At 45.6% G+C, this 24,578-nt stretch overlaps 1 protein-coding gene across 1 annotated transcript; it reads right to left on the reverse strand.

Annotated features, from left to right (window-relative positions):
• Positions 1 to 13,284: 13,284 nt before the first annotated feature.
• On the reverse strand, positions 13,285 to 20,100 carry LOC144483879 (uncharacterized). Its single transcript, XM_078202458.1, has 2 exons — positions 20,038 to 20,100; positions 13,285 to 14,914 (listed from the first exon to the last, which is right to left on the reverse strand). Exon 2 carries the CDS (start codon positions 14,563 to 14,565, stop codon positions 13,975 to 13,977), a length of 591 nt encoding a protein of 196 aa, XP_078058584.1. The 5' UTR covers positions 14,566 to 14,914; positions 20,038 to 20,100; the 3' UTR covers positions 13,285 to 13,974.
• Between the last annotated feature and the right edge of the window lie 4,478 nt (positions 20,101 to 24,578).

Genomic DNA, 24,578 nt, shown 5'->3' on the forward strand with positions numbered 1-24,578 from the left:
TGACTTCAATAAAAAATATCTAGAATTAAGAATCTACTGATGACCATGAAACTATTGTTGATTGTCAGAAAAAAACCCATCTGGTTCACTAATGTCCTTTAGGGAAGGAAATCTGCCATCCTTACCTGGTCTGGCCGACGATGACTCCAGAGCCACAGCAATGTGACTGACACTCAACTGCCCTCTCAAGGGCAACGAGAGGTGGGCAATAAATGCTGACCAGCGACACCCATGTCCCACACTGAATAAAAATAAAACTGTCAGAGTGAACATGGTTCAGTTCTGGATGTGAATAACAGCAGCAATAACAGCAGAATCCAGTCCCTGTAATCATTTGTGAACTCGCTGGTATCTGAACAGATTGGATAACTGAGTGAATGCCATCCTGCACAGACCCAGTGAATGGCCTCTCCCCAGCATGAAGACACGGGTGTGTCAGAAGGTTGGCTGAATCAATGAATGCTTTCTCATTCAGTTGAACAGCCTCTCCCATTTGTGAACTCGCTGGTGTGTCTGCAAGTGAGATAATCGATTAAATCTCATCTCACACTCTAGACAGCTGAATGGCCTCTCCCCTGTGTGAACTCGCTCGTGTCTCAGCAGGTCAGATGAAGTAGCGAATGCTTTCCCACTCAGAGCAGATGAACGGTCTCTCCCTAGTGTATCTGTAGGTTGTAAGAGAGAGAGAATCCCTTTCCACACTCAGAGCAGGTGAATGGCCTCTCCCCAGTGTGAACTCGCTGGTGCGTCTGCAACTGAGTTAACCGACTGAAACTCATTTCACACTCAGAGCAGGTAAATGGCCTCTCCCCACTGTGAATTCGCTGGTGTATCCGGAGATTGGAGGACCAAGAGAACGCCCTACCACACTCTAAGCAGGTGAACGGCCTCTCCCCTGTGTGAACTCACTGGTGTGTCATTAAGTCGGATGAATTAGTAAATCCCTTTGCACACTTAGTGGAAGTGAACAGTCTCTCCCCAGTGTGAATTTCCAGCTCCGACGGGAATCTGAATCCCTTTCCACAGTCTCCACAGTTTTTCCATGGTGTGAGTGTCCTTGTGTCTCTCTAGGTTCCTGAGTTGTCCACACACAGACTTTGTGTACGGTCTCTCCTTTGTAAATGGTGATGTTCTTTCAGGCTGTATAATGTCTAGCTGCATGGGTCTCGTTGCTTTTCCAGTCACACCAATGTTCAAAATCTTATGAAGCAGATAGAAGAGAGAAACATTTCTCCTGGACTCAAATGCCGATGATATTCTGGTCCCAATAATCAAACAATTATTCTTGATATTTGCTTTGAGATTTCAATCTGTAAATCCTCCTCCTCTGTTATTCTGAAAAGAGGTTTACAAAAATCATCACTGTCAGTACAGGATAGAAATTCAGGATGGACAAGTCTCATTTCTGTGGTCATATAACTGGACTAAAAATGTGTGGTAGACAGTATAGCATTTCTTAATGAGACAGATGGTGGGAGGGGGATTTGAGAAACCTTTATTTAGACAGCAAGAGGTCGGTAAGGATGGTGGAAGTGAAGGCGAATGCGTTCAAAATAAGATCAAATGGACAATGAGGAAGTTAATATGCAGGGTTAAGGGGATAGAGAGGGTGAATGGGACTGAGTGAATTTCTCCAAAAAACAGTTGACATGGACTCAAGATTTCAAATTGATTCCTTCTGAACTGGAATGTCACTTTGACTGGAAATGTATAACAAAGCTACATATGCAGGGCAGCACGGTAGCACAGTGGTTAGCACTGTGGCCTCACAGCTCCAGGGACCCGGGTTTGATTCCTGGTTTGGGTCACTGTCTGTGCGGAGTCTGCACATTCTCCACGTGTCTGCGTGGGTTTCCTCCGTGTGCTCCGGTTTACCCCCACACTCCAAAGATGTACGGGTTGGGTTGATTGGCCATGCTAAATTGACCCTAGTTTCAGGGGCATTTGCAGGGTAAATATTTGGGGTGACGGGGATAGGGCTTGGGTGGGATTGTTGTCAGTGCAGGCTCGATGGGCTGAATGGCATCCTTCTGTACTGTAGGGATTCTGTGATTTTATATTATATAACAAGAATAAAACTAACAATACATGAATCTTATTACTGAAACAAAAATATACCGAGATGTACCTTCTATCAACAGAAGACATATATCTGTCGTTATTAACCTAAAAAGTAAACATATTTCCAGAAAAGTCCAATGGAATATTGAAGGACACCGTTTCACATTTAAAAAACTTTTACTTTAGAAATTTATCTAAAATCAGCATCACTAAATCATGCAAAGAGAGAAACGGTATTTGAATCGACAAGATAAATTACACTTTAAAAACTCAGACAATAAAAACAGGTTCCACAAAATCACAAACATTTCCCCCTCAGTATATTTGGCTCTAATATTTGGTTCCAGAGTATTTCTGTCTCTTTAATTCTCAGGGGCAGAAATAAAGTGTTTTCCTCACAGATGTTGTCCAGAGGAGGAGGTTTGAGTCTGTGTGTGAAGTTTGAGTCTGTGTGTGAAGTTTGAGTCTGTGGTGAAGTTTGAGTCTGTAGTGAAGTTTGAGTCTGTGGTGAAGTTTGAGTCTGTGGTGAAGTTTGAGTCTGTGGTGAAGTTTGAGTCTGTGTGTGAAGTTTGAGTCTGTGTGTGAAGTTTGAGTCTGTGGTGAAGTTTGAGTCTGTGTGTGAAGTTTGAGTCTGTGGTGAAGTTTGAGTCTGTGGTGAAGTTTGAGTCTGTGGTGAAGTTTGAGTCTGTGGTGAAGTTTGAGTCTGTGGTGAAGTTTGAGTCTGTGTGTGAAGTTTGAGTCTGTGTGTGAAGTTTGAGTCTGTGGTGAAGTTTGAGTCTGTGGTGAAGTTTGAGTCTGTGTGTGAAGTTTGAGTCTGTGTGTGAAGTTTGAGTCTGTGGTGAAGTTTGAGTCTGTGTGTGAAGTTTGAGTCTGTGGTGAAGTTTGAGTCTGTGTGTGAAGTTTGAGTCTGTGTGTGAAGTTTGAGTCTGTGTGTGAAGTTTGAGTCTGTGGTGAAGTTTGAGTCTGTGGTGAAGTTTGAGTCTGTGTGTGAAGTTTGAGTCTGTGGTGAAGTTTGAGTCTGTGTGTGAAGTTTGAGTCTGTGTGTGAAGTTTGAGTCTGTGTGTGAAGTTTGGGTCTGTGTGTGAAGTTTGAGTCTGTGTGTGAAGTTTGAGTCTGTGTGTGAAGTTTGAGTCTGTGGTGAAGTTTGAGTCTGTGGTGAAGTTTGAGTCTGTGTGTGAAGTTTGAGTCTGTGTGTGAAGTTTGAGTCTGTGGTGAAGTTTGAGTCTGTGGTGAAGTTTGAGTCTGTGTGTGAAGTTTGAGTCTGTGTGTGAAGTTTGAGTCTGTGGTGAAGTTTGAGTCTGTGTGTGAAGTTTGAGTCTGTGGTGAAGTTTGAGTCTGTGTGTGAAGTTTGAGTCTGTGTGTGAAGTTTGAGTCTGTGTGTGAAGTTTGAGTCTGTGTGTGAAGTTTGAGTCTGTGGTGAAGTTTGAGTCTGTGTGTGAAGTTTGAGTCTGTGGTGAAGTTTGAGTCTGTGTGTGAAGTTTGAGTCTGTGGTGAAGTTTGAGTCTGTGGTGAAGTTTGAGTCTGTGTGTGAAGTTTGAGTCTGTGTGTGAAGTTTGGGTCTGTGTGTGAAGTTTGAGTCTGTGGTGAAGTTGGAGTCTGTGGTGAAGTTTGAGTCTGTAGTGAAGTTTGAGTCTGTGGTGAAGTTTGAGTCTGTGTGTGAAGTTTGAGTCTGTGTGTGAAGTTTGAGTCTGTGTGTGAAGTTTGAGTCTGTGGTGAAGTTTGAGTCTGTGGTGAAGTTTGAGTCTGTGGTGAAGCTACAAACAGAAGCTGTTCTGTTTCAAATCAAACTGCGGGACTTGGAAGAAAATGATGGGAAGAGATTTTGCAAAGTCCCCTCCCCCACTCCCTCAGCTGGCAGCCCAGCACGCAGGCGCAGAGAGCGCTGCTGAGCCGAGCTGTCCGGAGCAGGCGCAGAGAGCGCTGCTGAGCCCAGCTGTCCGGAGCAGGCGCAGAGAGCGCTGCTGAGCCGAGCTGTCCGGAGCAGGCGCAGAGAGTGCTGCTGAGCCGAGCTGTCCGGAGCAGGCGCAGTGCGGCTGCCGCCAGCGGTCGCTCTCGATCTCTTTTTGGAGCAGCCGCCGTAGAGAGAGGGGGGAGGGGGAGATCACCGAGCGGCTTCTCGCTCTGGCCGGAGCCGCCAGCCGGTTGCCTGGAAACCTTGGCTCGATGTGGTGCAGGGGGAGGGGAACAATGGGTGGGGGCGGGGCTCCCGGGTCCGCGCGCCCGGGCCTGCGCACTGGAACCCAGCGACGTCACCGCGGAGCAGAGTGATTCCTATTGGCTGATTCAGGCAGGGCTCTATTGTGATGTCACAATGCGGAAGTTGACCAATGAGCTTCAGAGTGAAACTTCCTCCTCTGTGTTCCCCCTTTCCATTTCTTTTCTCATTCTGGGGGAAATTGCTGACTTGCAGCAACTGAAGGGAAAGGAAGTGAATCCAGTCTGTATATTCTATACATTTTTAGTTCAGTCGTTTAGACATATATCTGTCTGGCAGCCTGCATGGAGATTTCCAGCTCTCTGTATTCAGGGCAGGAAGCCGTGAGCATGGATCTGTCAATCAGCCTCAATCAGCACCTTCAGGAGAATTGGGAGGGTGAATATTAGATACAGCAGAGTGAGAATGGAGGGAGAGTGTGTAGGATGGAGATTCACAGCTTTTGGGGAATATGCGAGGAAAGAATGCGTTATAGAAACTAAAATGATGTGTTCTGAATTTCTATCTTATACTAACTGTGATGTCTGTTGTAAATTTATATTACAGGCTATCAGGAGGTGAGGATTTACAGTCAAAAATCTCAAGCCAAATGTCATGTCAAGAACTGACAAAGTCACTCAATTTGATAGAACCTGAATATCATCTACCTTTGAATCCAGAAGAGAAATGTTTCTCTGTTCTGTCATCTTCAAAAGATTTTAAGCATGAGTGAGAGTGGAAAAGCACTGAAACATGCCCACACCCAAGTGAGCGCATTCCAGTGTAATGACTGTGGAAAGAGCTTTAACCAGTTACACAGCCTGAAAACACATCGCAGCATTCACAGCGGGAGAGACTGTACCTGTGTTCTGTGTGAGATTTAACTGATTGTTTAACCTGGAGAGTTACAAGGACATCAGCACCATGGAGAAACCGTGGAAATGTGGAGACTGTGGGAAGGGATTCATATCCCCATCTCAGCTGGAGATTCATCAACGCAGTCACACTGGGGAGAGGCCATTCACCTGCTTTGTGTGTGGGAAGCGATTCACTCACTTACCTAATCTGCAGAGACACCAACGAGTTCACACAGGGGAGAGGCCATTCAGGTGCTCTGACTGTGGGAAGGGATTCGCTCATTTATCCAGCCTATGTGCACACAAAGTCACTCACACCCAGGAGAGACCCTTTAAATGCTCTGACTGTGGGAGCAGATTCAAAAGCTCTGGTGAACTGGTATCCCACCAGCGCATTCACACTGAGGAGAGACCGTTCAGCTGCTCTCACTGCTCAAAGAGGTTTAAAATGTCATCCAAACTGCGGATACACCAAGGAATTCACACTGGGGAGAGACCATTTACCTGCTGTGTGTGTGAGAAGGAATTCACTCATTTATCCAGTCTGCGCGCACACAAAGTCACTCACAGCAATGAGAGACCCTTTAAATGCTCTGACTGTGGAAGCGATTTCAAACGTGCTGTGGAACTGAGAGACCACGAGCGCATTCACACTGAGGAGAGACCGTTCAGCTGCTCTCACTGCACAAAGAGGTTTAGAAATTCATCCGACCTGCTAACGCACCAGCGAGTTCACACCGGGGAGAAACCGTTCACCTGCTCTGTGTGTGGGAAGGGATTCATTCATTCATCCCACCTGCTGAGACACAAGTTCACTCACACCAATGTGAGACCCTTTAAATGTTCTGACTGTGGGAGTAGCTTCAAAAGCTCTCGGGATCTGATGATTCACCAGCGCATTCACACTGAGGAGAGACCGTTCAGCTACTCTGTCTGCACAAAGAGATTTAGAATGTCATACAACCTGCGGAAACACCAGGCAGTTCACACCGGCGAGAGGTCATTCACCTGCTCCGGGTGTGGGAAGGGATACATTCAGTTATCCAGCCTGCTGAGACACAATGTCACTCACACGCAGGATAGATCCTTTAAATGCTCTGACTGTGGAAGTGGCTTCGAAAGCTCTGGAGAACTGGTGTCCCACCAGCGCATTCGCACTGAGGAGAGACCGTTCAGCTGCTCTCACTGCTCAAAGAGATTTAAAACATCGTTCACACTGCGGGTACACCAGCGAGTTCACACAGGGGAGAGGCCATTCACCTGCTGTGTGTGTGGGAATGCATTCACTCAGTTATCCCACCTACAGAGACACCAGCGAGTTCACAAGTGATGACAGGGGTTGGATTCTGCTGTTATTGCTGCTGTTAATCACATCCAGGACTGAACCATGTTCATTCGGACAGTTGGTGAAGTGGGAGGGTCGGAGGGTTTCTTTCTGCTGGACTGGCCAGTCTCACAACTTTGCCTCCAGTGGGCTGATGCTCTTTGAACCTGGGAGAGCACATTTCCACTGAAATGATCCACAAAACTAATGAAGGACATTTATTTTATCCTTGATCATAAATTTTTCCTACGACTACTGGTCGATCTAAAATAAATACAGAAAAAACTAGAAAATCAAAGCCAGTCTGGTAGCATCTCTGGAGAGAGAAACAGAGATAACCTTTTATGTCCAATGTAACTCGACTTCAGAACGAAAGCGAGGGAGAAATGTGATGGGTTTGATGCTGGTGAGAAAGAGGGGAGGGGCAGGTAGAACAAAAGGGAAAGTCAGGGATTGGTTAGAGGGTGGGTGAGATTAAATGACAAAAATATGCTGGAACAAAAGGCAAAGGGAGAGGTAATGGGTGTGGTAAAGAAACAAAGCATTGGTCCAGAGTAAGTGTTAATGGCAGAATAAATGACAGCTCTGTCTGGAAGCAAAAAAACATGAAAACAAGAAACAGACTGGCACTCAGCAAAAAAACCCATCAAAATGGAGGAGAGAGTTCAGGGTGTGAAGTTGTTGAACTCAATGTTGAGTCCAGAAGGCTGTAAAGTGCCTCATCGGAAGATGAGGGGCTGTTTGTCCAGCGTGTGTTGGGCTTCTCCGGAACATTGCAGCAGGCCGAGGACAGAAATGTGAGCGTGAGAACAAGGTGGTGAATTCTAATGGCAAGCTGAAGGTCAGGGTCATGCTTGTGGACTGAGCGGAGGTGTTCCACAAAGAGGGCAGGGAACAGGCTACAGATGAATTAAAGAGAAACCATTTATGTCCAGAACATTGTGAACATCCTTTTACTCTGGTTGTCTTTGATCCTCAAGTCATTTTCTGTTTGTTTTAACTATGTTCTGTTTCATTAATAAACTTTTATCAGTAAAAATATTTGATTTTGCTGGATTTTTTTTGATTATATTGATGCACTTTAGGGAAAGTGGGTGAGAGGTGTTGGCAGGCTCTTTAACAGAAAGTGATCCCTCTAAGGTAATTGGCAAAGGAGCCAGAGGGGGAGATGAGATTTTATTTTTTGACACAGCGAGGTGTTCTGATCTGCCTGAAAGCAGATTCAATAGAATCTTTCCAAACGTTAAAGACTTGAAAGGGAAGAATTTGCAGGGCTGTGGGGAAAGAACAGAGCAGTTGGATGAATCAGAGTCCTTTCAAAGAGATAGCAGAGGCACAATGGGCTGAATGGACTCCTCCTGCAGCCTGTCAATCTCAGCCTCCTGCTTCTGTGCAGGTTAGAAGGGCAGATTTCATTGCAGCCTCTTCCCTGTTTATGTATTTAAAGAGACGGATTTCTCTTTAGCTCTGAGTGACCGATATAACAATTGGTTGGAGGCCCATTTCCCACTCAGTCCTCCAGCACCTTCCTGTCTCTCTATTAGTGCGACACCCATGGCAGTTTCCCAACTGGGGCGTAGGCCCCATTATTCTCAGCTAAATTCAGCCCTCAGCTCCGTCGCCTGGCTGTCATTAACACGAGCAATAGAGAGACAGAAAGGTACCCCAGGCTCAAATGGGAATCGAAACTTGTGGCTTTAAATGAACTGTTAGAATTTCTGTGACATTCAATAATTTAAAAAGTGAATTTAAACCCAGTGAATAAATTAAAGAATCACATGACAAAACTTCAAGTTTTTTGACATTTATTCCAACAAACTGGAAGCAACAATGACTAAATACTGTTCTTTGTAGGGAACATTGCCCTTAAACTGTAAAATTGAACTTTGCCCTTTTACTCTTAACACAATCAAATATCCCACTCAACGGTTATATTTTACTCTGTCTCCAAAATTTTCCAAAAACCAGTCCAAAGCGATTCTTCACTCCCCGAGTGTTTATTTCCTTTTCCAGTCTGGCAACCTTTAATCCCAGAACTGTCCTTCACAGTGATGGTTCTCCTGGACATTTTCCCACTAACACAAGCAAGGCGAATCTTCCAGCCTTGTTACACAATCCTCAGGAATTTGTGACCAACATTCAACATCAGAGCAGAAGTAGCCATTTGGCCCTTTGAGTCTGCTCCACCATTTATTTAGATCATGGCTGATCTTTTTGTGTTGAGTTCCACATTCTCGTTCTACACCCAATACTTTTGATGTCCTTATCCAAAAGAATTGGTATGAAGGCAAAATTCTGCTGTTGCTGGAATCTGAAACAGACACAGGAAATGCTGGACAATCTCAGCAAGTCTGACAGCATCTGTAAAGAGAGAATGGAGGCAACATTTGGAGTCAGGATGACCCTTTATCAGAGCTGAAAACAAAGAAAATCAGACAAAATTCATCCCGTGAGGGTCAAGAATTGGGAAGCAATCTATTAAACCTCCTCTGAACCACTTTCAATGCATTTGTATCATTTCTTAAATAGGAGACAAAGCTACACCCAGTGTTCAAGATGCAGTCTCAGCAATGCCCTGTATAACTGAAGCAGAACATCTTTACTTCTATGTTCAATTTCTTTCGTAATAAAGGATAACATTCCATTTGTAAGAACTTTGATTTATGTGAATGAAGATTTATGAGGGTTCTCTTGTTTACAATAACCTCCCCAATCGTAAATCACACCAGGTTCGTGTCTTAACCATGTGGCAAGAAAGAAAGCAAGCTTTAAATGGTGAAATCAGAAAGTTTGTTAACCATTAAAAATGTAACAAGTCAGAAAGATAAAAAGCAAAGTGTCGATTAACAGTTAATAGAGAAAGTTTAACTTTAACAATTGAACAGACTTCTCTCCATCCCTCTCAGACCAGGACATGACGTGACGGCTCCGAAAACATGGATAACTTGTAAAACCAACAGCTCTCCACACCTCTCTGTAAACATATCTCCCTCCACCTCTCTCTACCAAGTTGGCTTCTCAAGACCACTTTTTTATACTTTAAAAATGCTGAAAGCCCATCTTAGCCAATTCCCATAAATCTTCAATTATGAACTAAAATAGACACGAGTTTTCGGGTGATTTAAAAACAAATGAACTGTCTGCTGAAAGGGTTAACTTTTCTACAGAACCTAAAGGGGTGGAGAGTGAGCAGCAAAAACTTGGCACACAATTACATCACTTTACACAACCATAGAACCATAGAAAATTACAGCTCAGAAACAGGCCTTTTGGCCCTTCTTGTCTGTGCCGAACCATTTTTTGCCTAGTCCCACTGACCTGCACTTGGACCATATCCCTCCACACCCCTCTCATCCATGAGCCCGTCCAAGTTTTTCTTGAATGTTAAAAGTTAAATGTTAAATTTACCACTTTATCCGGCAGCTCATTCCACACTGCCACCACTCTCTGCGGGAAGAAGCCCCCCCCTAATATTCCCTTTAAACTTTTCTTTCACTCTTAACCCATGCCCTCTGGTTTTTTTCTCCCCGAGCCTCAGCGGAAAAAGCCTGCTTGCATTCACTCTATCTATACCCGTCAAAATCTTATACACCTCTATCAAATCTCCCCTCAATCTTCTACGCTCCAGGGAATAAAGTCCCAACCCATTCAATCTCTTTCTGTAACTCAGCTTCTCAAGTCCCGGCAACATCCTTGTGAACCTTCTCTGCACTCTTTCAACCTTATTTACATCCTTCCTGTAACTAGGTGACCAAAACTGTACACAATACTCCAAATTCGGCCGCACCAATGCCTTGTATAACCTTACCATAACACTCCAACTTTTATACTCGATACTCCGATTTATAAAGGCCAATGTACCAAAGGCACTCTTTACGACCCTATCCACCCTTGACGTCACTTTTAGGGAATTCTGTACCTGTATTCCCAGATCCCTCTGTTCAACTGCACTCTTCAGAGTCCTACCACTTACCCTGTACGTTCTACTTTGGTTTGTCCTTCCAATGTGCAATATCTCACACTTGTCTGCGTTAAATTCCATTTGCCATTTTTCAGCCCATTTTTCTAGTTGGTCCAAATCCCTCTGCAAGCTTTGAAAACCTTCCTCACTGTCCACTACACCTCCAATCTTTGTATCATCAGCAAACTTGCTGATCCAATTTACCACATTATCATCCAGATCATTGATATAGATGACAAACAACAATGGACCCAACACCGATCCCTGCGGCACACCACTAGTCACAGGCCTCCACTCAGAGAAGCAATTCTCCACAACCACTCTCTGGCTTCTTCCATTGAGCCGGCATCTCCACATCACGTTCTTCCATTGAGCCAGTGTCTAATCCAATTTACTACCTCCCCATGTATACCACGCGACTGAACCTTCCTAACTAACCTCCCATGAGGGACCTTGTCAAAGGCCTTGCTGAAATCCAGGTAGACAACATCCACCGCCTTCCCTTCATCCACTTTCCTGGTAACCTCCTCGAAAAACTCTAATAGATTGGTCAAACATGACCTACCACGCACAAAGCCATGTTGACTCTCCCCAATAAGTCCCTGTCTATCCAAATATTTGTAGATCCTATCCCTTATCACACCTTCCAATAATTTGCCCACCGACGTCAAACTTACTGGCCTATAATTTCCCGGATTTCTTTTGGAACCTTTTTTAAACAACGGAACAACATGAGCCACCCTCCAATCATCCGGCACCTCCCCCGTGAATACTGACATTTTAAATATGTCTGCCAGGGCCCCTGCAAGTTCAACACTAGCTTCCCTCAAGGTCCGTGGGAATACCCTGACCGGTCCTGGGGATTTATCCACTCTGATTTGCCTCAAGACAGCAAGCACTTCCTCCCCTTTAATCTGTAAAGGTTCCATGACCTCCCTACCAGTTTGCCCTATTTCCGTAGACTCCATGTCCGTTTCCTCAGTAAATACGGATGCAAAAAAACCATTTAGTATCTCCCCCATCTCTTTTGGTTCCATACACAGTCTACCACTCTGGTCTTCAAGAGGACCAATTTTATCCCTATCCTTTTGCTCCTAACATACCTATAGAAGCTCTTTGGATTTCCTTCACTCTGTCTGCCAAAGCAACCTCATGTCTTCTTTTAGCCCTCCTGATTTCCCTCTTAAGTAGCTTCTTGCACTTTTTATACTCCTCGAGCATCTGATGTGTTCCTTGCTGCCTGTACATTTCATACAACTCTCTCTTCCTCTTAATCAGTGTTACAATCTCCCTCGAGAACCAAGGTTCCTTATTCCTATTTACTTTGCCTTTAATCCTGACAGGAACATACAAACTCTGCACTCTCAAAATTTCTCCTTTGAAGGCCTCCCACTTTCCATTTACATCCTTACCAGAGAACAGCCTGTGCCAATCCACACTTCCCAGATCCCTTCTCATTTATCAAATTTGGCCTTTTTCCAGTTCAGAGCTTCAACCCGAGGACCAGATCTATCCTTATCCACGATCAGGTTGAAACTAATGGCATTATGATCACTGGATCCAAAGTGTTCCCTCACACTCACATCCATCACCTGCCCTAACTCATTTCCCAATAGGAGATCCAATATCGCATCCTCTCTAGTTGGCACCTCTATATACTGATGCAGAAAATTCTCCTGAACACATTTTACAAACTCTACCCCGTCTAAACCTTTAACAGTATGCGAGTCCCTTCTTACAAGTTTAAAAAACTTCCCTAAGAACAAAACAAACTTGATGTTAAACTGCATCCATTAATTTTTTTGTTCTATTCATCAACCTAATTATTTTAATTTGATCAGTTATTGTGAGGGATGATTAACTTCTGTTCTTTATAAACTGGTTCACTCATTTTGTTAATTCTACATGGGCTCGAGAATCAGAACCCAGACTTTATCATCCTTATTTTTTCTCCCTTTGCCACCACTCCCTCTGTTTTGCGGGAGGGTCGTGGGGATTCCAATCAGAACTAATCAAATTATCATAAAAGTAAAATACTGCGGATGCTGGAATCTGAAACGAAAACAGAAAATGCTGGAAGATCTCAGCAGGTCTGACAGCATCTTTGGAGAGAGAATAGAGCCAATGTTTTGAGTCTGGATGAGCTTCTTACAAAGTGTCATCCAGAATCGAAACGTTGTTTCTATTCTCTAATCATTTTATCGATAAGCTTCTTGTTCTTAGTTTCCAAATGGCAGGTAAGAGACCTGTCCGGTCCCCACTCGAGCTCTGATTTTTCACTGGCCATGCGTGGATAGGATTATAACTGTTAGAATCTACTCTCAGAGATCTGCTTTTCAGACCAGTGCTACTTGGAGAATACCATCACTTCACCAAATATCGGGTCACAAGTCCCTCACAGTTCTTATCACAAATTGACGATAGGTTAAGCAATGCCTCAGAACGCTTTTTAACTTCTTAACCAACTACCTACCACTGTTTGTTGATTGGTCGGACCCCTTTTTTACAGATTCAGGTCTCTCAGCCGCTGAACACCAGCCGGTCCTGGAATAAGTTTCATTTGAACTCATTCTGAGTCAATATTCTCACCAGGTCCTCTGTTGGGACCCTGCTAAGCAGCTTTAATGGTCCATGATTGCAGAAACTGAGAAGTTACAGGAATGTGGTCAAGATAGTCCAGTCCCATAATGCCTCACATTCAATCTGCTGTCCTTCAATTATAACAGAATATGTGGCTGTATGTAGCTGCCTCGGCCATGGTCAACCCCAACACTGCCTTCCTGAACTGCTTCAATGCCTGAGGTGTAAGTACACCCACAGTGCTGTTAGAGAGGGAGAATGTAGATGGATACCAGATTGATATATTCCATTCAACCACACCCAAGATGAGTTATTCCAATTTCTTTATTGTCCAGGACAATATATTCACAATATCTTTAAAACAGAAATTAAACATTCCCATTTGATTTCAGGTAGTAACATATTCTGTTAGTTTGTTCTTTATTGTCAATGTCAGGCTGGGGTTGTTCCCCTTGGAGCAAAGGAGGTTGAGGGGAGATTTGATAGAGGTGACAAGATTCTGACAGGTTTAGATAAGGTGGACAAAGAAAAGCTGTTCCCATTAGCTGATGGGACAAGGATGAGGGGGAGACAGATTTAAGGTTTTGGATCAGAGATGCAGTTGAGGGGGGGGGGTGATGTGAGGAAGAATATTTTGATGCAGCGAATGGTAATGACCTGGAACTCGCTGCCTACGAGGGTGGAGGAAGTGGAGACAATAAACAATTACAAAGGAAATTGGATGGGCGTTTGGGGGGTTTCAAACAGAAATGCTGCCTAAATATCTCTGAACTTCCTCACACCCTGTCACTCTGTGATCCTTGTGAAATTTGAAACCAGGTATTCGCAACAAGACTCAAGGAGCATCAGCCCACTGGAGGCAAAGTTGTGAGACCGACCAGTCCAACAGAAAGAAACCCTCCGACCCTCCCCATTGACCAACTGTGAGAATGAACAAAATGCAGTCCTGGGTGTAATTGAGAGCAGAAACAGTAACAGCAGAATCCAACCTCTGGAATCACTCGTGAACTTGTTGGTGTCTCAGCAGGTGGGATGAAACTCTGAATCTCTTCCCACACACAGAGCAGGTGAATGGCCTCTCCCCAGTGTGAACTCGCTGGTGTGTGCAGAGGTTTGAGAGGTCAGTGAATCCCTTCCCACACTGAGAGCACATAAATGGTTTCTCCCCAGTGTGAACTCGCTCGTGTGTCCGCAGACTGGATAACTGAGTGAATCCATTCCCACACTGAGAGCAGGTAAATGGTCTCTCCCCAGTGTGAACTCGCTGGTGTCTTCGCAGGCCTGATGAATTACTGAATCCCTTCCCACACTGAGAACAAGTGAATGGTCTGTCCCCAGTGTGAACTCGCTGGTGAGTCCGCAGGTTGGATGACTGAGTGAATCCCTGCCCACACTGAGAGCAGGTGAACGGTCTCTCCCCAGTGTGAACTCGCTGGTGTCTTTGCTGGCCGGATGAATCACTGAATCCCTCTCCACACTGAGAGCAGGTGAACGGCCTCTCCCCCGTATGGCTGCGCCAATGCGCTTCGAGCTCAGATGGGTATCCGTATCTTTTCCCACAGTCCGCACACTTCCATGGTTTCTCCATGGTGCAGGTGTCCTTGCCGCTCTCTTGGGTGGACAATTAGTTGAAACTTTGTCCACACACACAACACGGGTACAGTCTCTCCCCGCTGTGAATGGTGTGATATTTATTCAGGCTGTGTGACTGGTTAAAGCTCTTTAGTCAGTGCACTGGAACACTCTCACTCGAGTGTGGCAGTGTGTTGCTGCTTTTCCAGTCACACTGATGTTTGAAATCTTTTCAAATCAACAGACCGGACAATCATTTCTCCTTCTAGATTCAAAGTCCGATGATATTCAGCTCCCAAGGAATATGACTGTCAGATCTAGACGTGACGTTTGAGATTTCAGCCTGTGATTCCTCTTTCAATATCCTGTAAAATGAGTTTACAAAAGTCATCAGTGTCAGTACAGGATAGAAATTCAGAACAGACAATTTCTATGGAACATTCTTTCCTCTCTCATTCCCCAAAAGCTGTAAATCTCCATCCCACACACTCTCTCCCCATTCTCAGCAGGTCTGGCAGCATCTGGATGGAGAGAAAAGAACTGATGTTTCAGAGCTTTGACAAAGGGTCATCGAGACAAGAAACATCAGCTCTTTTCTCTCCTTACAGATGCTGCCAGACCTGCTGAGATTTTCCAGCATTTTCTCTCTTGGTTTCAGATTCCAGCATCCGCAGTAATTTGCTTTTATAAGGCTGCAGATACCTCCTCCCAAGTAACATGCGTGTGCCCAAGACATCATCACTTGTTTCCCTTATTTCTTTAGCACCCATGGTGCTCTCCGCAGTAAACACAGAGGAGAAGTATTCATTAAAAATCTCACCCATCTCCTGTGTCTCCACACACAGATGGCCATACTGATTTTTAAGGGGATCTATTCTCTCTCTAGCCACCCTTTTACTCTTAATATAGCTATAGAACCTCTTGGAATTTTCTTTAATCTTTAAACCCAATGTATGCTTCCTTCTTTTACCTGACCAGAGCCTCAATGTCCCTTGTCTGCCAGAGATCCCTAAATTTACCATTCTTTCCCTGCATCTTAACAGGAATATACTGCCCTGGATTCTTGATATCACACTTTTAAAACCTTCCATTTGCCAGTCATTCCTTTCCCTTCAAACAAACTCACCTAATCAACATCTGCTCGATCCTGCCTAATGCCCACAAAAGTGGCCCTGCTCATCCATCCTCTGGATTACCTCTTCGGAAAACAATAAAAGATTTGTCAGACATGACTTCCCGTGCACAAAGCGGTGCTGACTATCCCTAATCACACCGTCAGAATCCAAATGTTGGTAGATTCTGTCCTTCACAATCCCCTCCAGTAACTTACCCACCACTGATGTCAGACTACCGGCCTATAATTCTCAGGCTTCTCTTTGCTACGCTTCTTAAACAACAGAACAACATTAACATGTTCTATTCTTCCAGAACTTCACCAGGAGAAAGAGATGAAACAAATATCTCTGCAAGGGGCTCTGTAATTCCTTCCTGAGCCTCCCACAAGATCTGAAGATATAATTGATCAGACCCAGGGGATTTATCCACCTTAATGCACTTTAAGGCTGCAGATACCTCCTCCCGAGTAATATGCATGTGGTCCAAGACATCACAGCTTCTTTCTCTTATTTCTTCAGCATCCATCATGTTCTCCTCAGGAAACACCAAGGAGAAATATTCATTAAAAATCGCACCCATCTCCTGTGACTCCATCCTCAGATAGCCATGCTGATTTTTAAGGGGACCTATTCTCTCTCTCTCTAGCCACCCTTTTACTCTTAATATCGCGATAGAACCTCTTGGGATTTTCATAGAATCCATACAGTGCAGAAAGAGGCCATTTGGCCCATCGAATCTGCACCGACCACAATCCCACCCAGGCCCTACCCCCATATCCCGACATATTTACCCGCTAATTCCTCTAACCTACGCATCTCAGGACACTAAGGGGCAATTTTAGCATGGCCAATCAACCTAACCCACACATCTTTGGACTGTGTTAAAGTTAAATTTTCTTTAACTTTACCTGCCAGATCCATATCATACCCTCTTAAGTGTTCTCTTACACTTTTAAGAGACATCGAGTGATTCACTTGTCCCCGATTGTCTAAACCCAATGTCTGCTTCCTTCTTTTACCTGACCAGAGCCTCAATGTCCCTTGTCAGCCAGGGATCCCTAAATTTACCATTCTTTCCCTTCATCCTGACAGGAATATACTGCCCCTGGACTCTTTATCACACTTTTAAAACCTCCCATTTGCCAGTCATTCCTTTCCCTTCAAACAAACCCACCTAATCGACATCTGCGAGATCCTGCCTAATGCCCACAAAAGTGGCCCTGCTCCAGTTTAGGGCCTTGACCTGTGGACCTGTCCTATCTTTTTCCTGAACTATTTTGAAACTATTGGTGCTCCCAATAGTGCTCCACGACTGACACTTCAGTCACTTGCTCCACCTCATTTCTTAACTGTCTAATAGAAAGTGAGTCCAGGAATTGATAATGAAAAATAAGGAGCTGGGAGATGAATTGAACAAGTATTTTGCCTCGGTGTTCACAATAGAGGATACAGTTAAAACTCAGAAACAACTGGAAATCAGAAAACAGAAGTGTGGGATGAACTCTGAAAAAGCACAATTACCAGGGAAGTGGTCCTCAGCAAACTGTTGGAGCTGTGGGCTGATGAGTCCTCGGGTCCTGCTGGGCTTCATTCTCGAGTCTTAACAGAGTGAGATAGTTGATGTGTTGTTCAATTTTCTAAAATTCCCCATCGGGAATTGGATAAAGGGAAACCAGTGGATGCGCTGTACTTAGATTTCCAGAAGACATTTGATGAGGTGCCACATGAAATGTTATTGCAGCAAATAAAAATTCATGCTGCGGGGATAACATATTGGCGTGGATAGAAGATTGGCTTACAGCAAACAGTGGGCAGAAATGGATCATTTTCTGGTTTAAGAGAGAGAGACCTGGGCCAACCTTTCCAGAGTCTGCACCCTCCCTGGATTCACTTCCTTTCCCTTCAGTTGCTGCAAGTCCCCAATTTCCCCCAGAATGAGAAAAGAAATGGAAAGGGGGAGAAAAGAAAGCGTTTTACTCACAGATATTAGCGACAGGAGGAAGTATCAGTCAGTCTGAAGGTCAATCTTCATTCACACAAAGCCTGCGCTCAGATTGGCCGGAAGACCAGAATCCTTCCGGTCCTCCAACTCTTCCCATTGGTCAACACCTCAGCATGAAGATCAGAGGGTGGGTTCTCCCCTGCACATGCGCAGCTTCCCCTCTCCCTCGCACATGTGATGTCCTGGGCCAGGGGGAGGGGGAGCTCACCGAGCGGCTTCTCGTTCTGGCCGGAGCCGCCAGCCGGTTGCCTGGAAACCTTGACTCAAGGAGGTGTAAGGGGAGGGGAACAATGGATGGGGGCGGGGCTCCCGGGTCCGCGCGCCCGGGCCTGCGCACTGGAACCCGGAGACATCACCGCGGAGCAGAGTGACTCCTATTGGCTGATTCAGGCAGGGCTCCATTGTGACGTCACAATGCAGAAGTTGGCCAATGAGCTTCAGAGTGAAACTCCCTCCTCTGGACAACATCTGGGAGGAAATCAATGTTTCCCCCTTTCCATTTCTTTTCTCATTCTGGGGGAAATTGGGGACTTGCAGCAACTGAAGGGAATGAAGTGAATTTGGTCTGTATATTCCACACATTTTTACTCCAGTAATGTGGACATTTATCTGTCTGGCAGCTGGCATGGAAATTTTCAGCTCTCTGCCTCCAGGGCAGGAAGCAGTGAGCATGGATCTGTCAATCACACATGAGGATGGCCTCAACCGGGATCTTGGGACATGTCACACTATCTGTAACCCCCACAACTTGCCTGGGCTTGCAAAATCTCACTAACTGTCCTAGTTGGAGACAATACACATCTCTTTAACCTGTGCTTAACCCTCTCTCCACTCACATTGTCTGTACCTTTAAGACTTGATTACCTGTAAAGACTCGCATTCCAACCATTATCTTGAAAATTGAGTTTGTGTCTTTAGATGCCCTGTTTGTGAACAGAACTCCCACTCACCTGATGAAGGAGCAGCGCTCCGAAAGCCTGTGGGTTATGCTACCAAATTAACCTGTTGGATTTTAACCTGGTGTTGTGAGACTTCTTACTGTGCTTACCCCAGTCCAACGCAGGCATCTCCACACTCTGAGTGGAAACAGAGACAAGTAGGAGAGACCGGAGGGGAGGAGAGAGATTTTATACATCTACAACTCAACAGGAACTTTGACAGAATTTCCAAACCCTGTGAACACCATCAGCTCCAAGTTCCTCTCCAACTCACACACCATCCTGACTTGTCTGACATCCAGTACTGAAAGAACAGAAATTTATTTCATATAAATACTGGGAAGACTGAACCCATTGTGTTCAGTCCCCACTACAAACTCCACTCCCTTGCCAACAACTTTATCTCTCCTCCTGGCAACTGGCTGAGGCTGAACCAGGCTGTTCACAACCAGGGTGAAATAGTGCATCTCAAGGTGAGCTTCCAGCCACATGTCCACATCATCATCAAGACCACCTTCATTTATAGAAGCATTAATAGTAATTAATTAATAATAATGAATAATAAAATACAGTGTAGAAGGAGGCCATTCAGCCCATCGAGCCTGCACTGACAAAAATCCCATCCAGGCCCTATCCACATATTTACCTGTTAATCCCCCTGATACCAAGTGGCAATTTATCGTGGCCAATCCGTCTAACCGGCACATCTTTGGACTGTGGAAGGAAACCGGAACACCCGGAGGAAACCCACACAGACACGGGGAGAATGTAGAAACTCTGCACAGACAGCGACCCGAGGCTGGAATTGAACCCGGGTCCCTGGCGCTGTTAGGCAGCTGCACTAACCACTGTGCCACCGGGCCACATGTCAGTGCCATCGCCCGACTCCAGCCCAGTCTCAGCTCATCTGGAACCCTCACCCATTCCATTGTGACATCACACCCTCACCCATTCCATTGTGACGTCACACTCTCACCCATTCCATTGTGACGTCACACTCTCACCCATTCCATTGTGACGTCACACCCTCACCCATTCCATTGTGACGTCACACTCTCACCCATTCCATTGTGACATCACACTCTCACCCATTCCATTGTGACGTCACACCCTCACCCATTCCATTGTGACCTCACACTCCCACCCATTCCATTGTGACGTCACACTCTCACCCATTCCATTGTGATGTCACACCCTCACCCATTCCATTGTGACGTCAGGGCTTCGCTCTCCGATCACAATCCCTGCCGGCCTCCCACATGCAGCCTCAATGGCGGCAGTCAGCCCGGGTCTAACACTACAACCTGCCGCTCCATTTGGTACAAAGGGGGGGACCGGGAAGTTCATTTCCGGGGTTTGGGTTTGAACAACATGTTTACAAAGTCTCTCCACCCACCCGCCACATTTATCATTCCCCGCGCGCCGCCCTCTACCTCGTATTGATCTCGCTTCCAAGTTATAACCGTCCGTCCGTCGCCATTACCCGCACTGCGCATGTTTCAGTTCCCGCCCCTCATTCACTCCGATTGGTTGGAGGACCAGCCGTTCCCGCTCGGTCCTCCAGCCTCGCCCCCTCTTCCTATTGGTCCGGAGCTGCCGTCAATCAGACCCGGGCATTGTGATGCGGGAGCATGCGCAGTGTCATTGCTGTCCTTGGCGCTTGTTTGTCCCGGAGAAGCGGAGTCAGCGTTAGGCGGTGGCTGGGAGGATTTGGAAACACTTTGTGGATCCGCAAACCCTTCAGAATCATTGTCAGCTCCCTGGTTTGCAGCTGCGGGGCTTCTCCCTCCCTCCCTCCCGGGAACAGGCCCAGGTTAACGGCCCCATCCTGGCTCAGCCACTGGAGGATGGTTCACATCAGAGGATGGGGGAGGGGGACAATAAATGAGAGGTTACACTTTGGCCTCAAATCAATGAGGACTCTGATCTGGGAAGGAATGAAACCCTGGGAGGTGGGCGGGGAGGATTCACAAACACCCGCTGGAGGCCCCAACACCCCCAGTAAAAAGCTGCAACTCCCTGCAGTGACCAGGAGAGAAAATAATTGTTTGATTTTATTTTCACTCTGTACAAAAGAGAACTGAACCCAGCCAGAATAGATGGTGGGAGAAAAGATTTGTGAAGATATTTCACACTGGGTTTGCCAGGCTGACCAACTCTCAGAAAATGAAAGGACATCCTTCATGAGTCTGTTGGAGCAGGTGAGCAGTATTGTGCGCGGTGCTGCTGGAACTGTGTGGGTGGACACGGGCTGGTTGGCAGCCAGAACAGTTGGAAGAGGGTGCTGCACAGATCCATCTTATGGGTGAAACAGCACCCATGCGCCATGCAGCCTGGCACACTGGACTCAAACACGGGACAATCATTGAAATATGAGATGGTTGTTCAATGTGGGAGTTGGTTGCAGGACAGGGAGGTGGGAAAGTGTTCAGGATGAGGATTTACTGCTTTACAGGAACAAGTGAGGAAACTATGTTCCACAGAAAGTAGAAATGTCTGTTCTGAATTTCAATCCCGTACTGACAGTGATGATGTTTCTAAACTCCTTTTACAGGATATTTGAAATATACACACATTAAATCATCCAACCTGGAGAGACACGAGGACATCTACACCATAGAGAACCCATGGGAATGTGAGGACTGTGGGAAGGAATTCAGTTCTCCATCCCAGCTGGAAGCACATCAGCGCAGTCACACTGGGAAGAGTCTGTTCATCTGCACCGTGTGTGGGAAGAGTTTTAGTCGAATGTTCAACCTTCGCACTCATCAGCGACTTCACACTGGGGAGCGGCCATTCACCTGCTCTGTGTGTATGAAGGGATTCAGCAGTTCATCTCACCTGCTGAAACACAAGCGTGCTCACACTGGGGAAAGGCCGTTCACCTGCTCCATGTGTGGGAACAGATTCACTCAGTCACAAAACCTAATGAGACACCAGCGAGTTCACAAGTCTTCTGGAGGCAGATTCCCCAGTTATTGAACAGGTAATCACATCCTGCACTGACTCATTTTCATTCTGATAGCTATGGTGTGTTTCTGCTGCTGTTAATAACTGCTGTAACCAGCTTGAGTTAACAATTCAGATATTTGTTCAAGTTCAGATAGACAAATGGATCAACCAGGGTCTAATTGAATAACAGGGCAGACTTGAAGGGCTGAACAACCTATTCCATTTCCTGAGTAGTCTGTCCACAGGACTGTCCTACTCTTTAACTCTGCTCCATCGCTGGTTCCTGGTGAAGTGTCTTCTCCCCAGTTAAGAACAAAGAAAAGTACAGCACAGGAACAGGCTTTCCATTTATCAGCTGGTGTTTCATTCAGCTGTGGTGTGTTTCTGCTGCTGTTAATAACCCTATAACCAGCTGGAGTTAACTGTTCAGGTATTTGTTCTTCAAGTTCAGAAAGACTAATTAATCAGCCAGAGTCTAACTGAATGACAGAGCAGACTCAAAAGGCTGAATGAGCTACTCCATTTCCTGTGTTGTTTTTCTCTCTCTCTCTCTCTCTCTCTCTCTCTCTCTCTCTCTCTCTCTCTCTCTCTCTCTCCCCCCTCCCCCCCCCCCCCCCCCCCCCCCCCCCCCCCGGGCCTCTCCCACTCTCTAACTCTGCTCCAGTGCTGGTTTCTGGTGAAGTGTTTTTCCCCCCCCAGGTCTCCCATCACTTTCCATTCATCAGCTGGTGTTTGAGCCCAAGTTTCTTGGGAACAGGAGGAAATCATTTATCCCCCTTGAGCCTGTTCTCTTATTGACTGGGGTCACGGCTGATCTGTGACCAAACTCCATTTACGTAGATATTGTTTTAATCCTGACTTCCCCAGTCTGTTACAATGTGATTTAAAAATAACTTTGATTTATATCAGACCTTAATGTAGGAGAGTGTCCCAAGGTGAATCTCAGAAACATCAACTGACAGAATCAGACAGAACGTAACACTGAGGAACACTATAGGAAGGATGTGATTGTACTAGAAAGAGTGCAGAGGAGAGTCACCAGCATGTTGTCTGGGCTGGAGTGTTGGGAAGGCGATTTATTATCTAAATGGGGAGCGACTTTGGGGTGCTCCAGTGCAGAAGGATCTAGGTGTCCTCGTTCACCAGTCACAGAAAACTAGCATGCAGGTACAGCAGATTATAAAGAAAGTGAATGGAATGTTGGCATTTATAGCTAAAGGATTAGAATATAAATGTAAGGAACTATACAAGGCATTGGTGAGGCCGCACCTGGAGTATTGTGCACAGTTTTGGTCCCTTTATTTGAGGAAAGATGTAGTGGCATTGGAGGCAGTTCAGAGGAGGTTCACCAGATTGATTCCAGAGATGTCGGGTTTGTCGTATGAAGAGAGATAGGCCGATACTCTCTGGAATTTAGAAGAATGAGGGGAGATCAAATTGAGGTACACAAGATGATAAAAGGTATGGATAAAGTAGACATGGAGTGGATGCTTCCTCTTGTGGGGCATTCTAGGACAAGAGGTCATAGTCTTAGGATAAGGGGTAGCGAATTTAAAACAGAGTTGAGGAGAAACTACTTCTCCCAAAGGGTTGTGAATCTGGAATTCGCTACCCCGAAGTGCATTGGATGCTGGGACAGGGAGTAAATTTAAGGAGGAGTTAGACAGATTTTTAACTGGTTACGGGGAGAAGGCAGGAAAATGGGAATGAGGAGCATATCAGCCATGGTCGAATGGCGGAGCGGACTCGATGGGCCAAATGGCCTAATTCTGCTCCAATATCTTATGAACTTAACACAGCCTTAAATGTATTCAATGACCAAGCCTCCTACTTAGTGGAGAAGGGATTTCCAAAGACTAATGATCTTCATAGAGAATACGTTTCTCCTCATGGTGTAAACTGAGAGACCTCTTATTTTTTAACTGTTCCATAATTGGATATTACCCCATGAGGGGAAACATCCTCTCAGAATCTACCCGGTCAAGCTCCCCCAGGATCTAATATGCTTCGCCAAGATCACCTCTCATTCTTCTGAATTCCAATGGGTAAAGACCCAACCTGTTCCACCTTTCCTCAGAAGCCAAACCCCCTCATCACAGGAGTCAGCCTGGTGAACATTTTCTCATCTGCTTCCAATGAAAATGTGTCCCAGCTTAAGTAATCCTGAGCCGAAAGCAGGCAGACACAATGTTGTGAATTTCTATCCTGGACTGAGAGTGATAGGTTTTGGAAACTTATTTTACATGGGTTAGAAGGGGAGGATTTACCCACAGCAAACTGCAATCAAGTGAATGTTTAACAAAAACAAAGTGCTGGAAAATCTCAGCATGTCTGACAGCATCTTTGGAGAGAGAATAGAGCCAACGTTTCGAGTCTGAATGACTGTTTGGAGAAGGGTCATCCAGACTTGAAACAGTGACAGAAGTGAAAGACCTGATGGACCGAATGGCCGACTCCTAATTCCTGAGGTGAAACATGTCACCATGGTTGTGAACAATCATGTTCAGCTTCGGACAATTATCAGGGAGAGAGATGGAGTCGGTGGCTGGGGAGTGAAGTTTGTAGCAAAGACTGAAACCGATGGCTTCAGTCTTCCCAATATATAAAATATCTGTTCATCCAGGACTGGATGGCAGACAAGTCAGGACAGTGTGTTTAAAGTTTTTAAAAAAAGTTTATCATGTCACGAGTAGGTTTATATTAACACTGCGATGAAGTTACTGTGAAAATCCCCAAGTGTGTGAGACTTGAAGGTGAATTTCGAGGTGTTCATTCACACTTGTGATCCTGGTCCTTCCAGGTGGTGGAAGTTGAGGGTTTGGGAGATTCTGTCAAAGCTCCAGCTGAGTTATAGATGTGTAAAATCCCTCTCCTCCTGCCATCACCAGCGCCTCCCCCATCCCCCCACAACCTCACCTCTTGCATTACTCCCCATTCTCTCCCACTGTCTTGTACTCTCCTTAAGTAGAGGCCTGAGTCTGTACAGACCCAGACTGGGTGGTAGGTTCCTTTCCCTGATGGA

The sequence above is a fragment of the Mustelus asterias genome, unplaced genomic scaffold (genome assembly GCF_964213995.1).
Source record: "Mustelus asterias unplaced genomic scaffold, sMusAst1.hap1.1 HAP1_SCAFFOLD_84, whole genome shotgun sequence".
NCBI lineage: Eukaryota > Metazoa > Chordata > Chondrichthyes > Carcharhiniformes > Triakidae > Mustelus > Mustelus asterias.

What these genes read in the sequence shown, in the direction of transcription:
- LOC144483879 (XM_078202458.1), bottom strand. Translation starts at nt 14,565, where the DNA reads ATGGAGAAACCATGGAAGTGTGCGGACTGTGGGAAAAGATACGGATAC.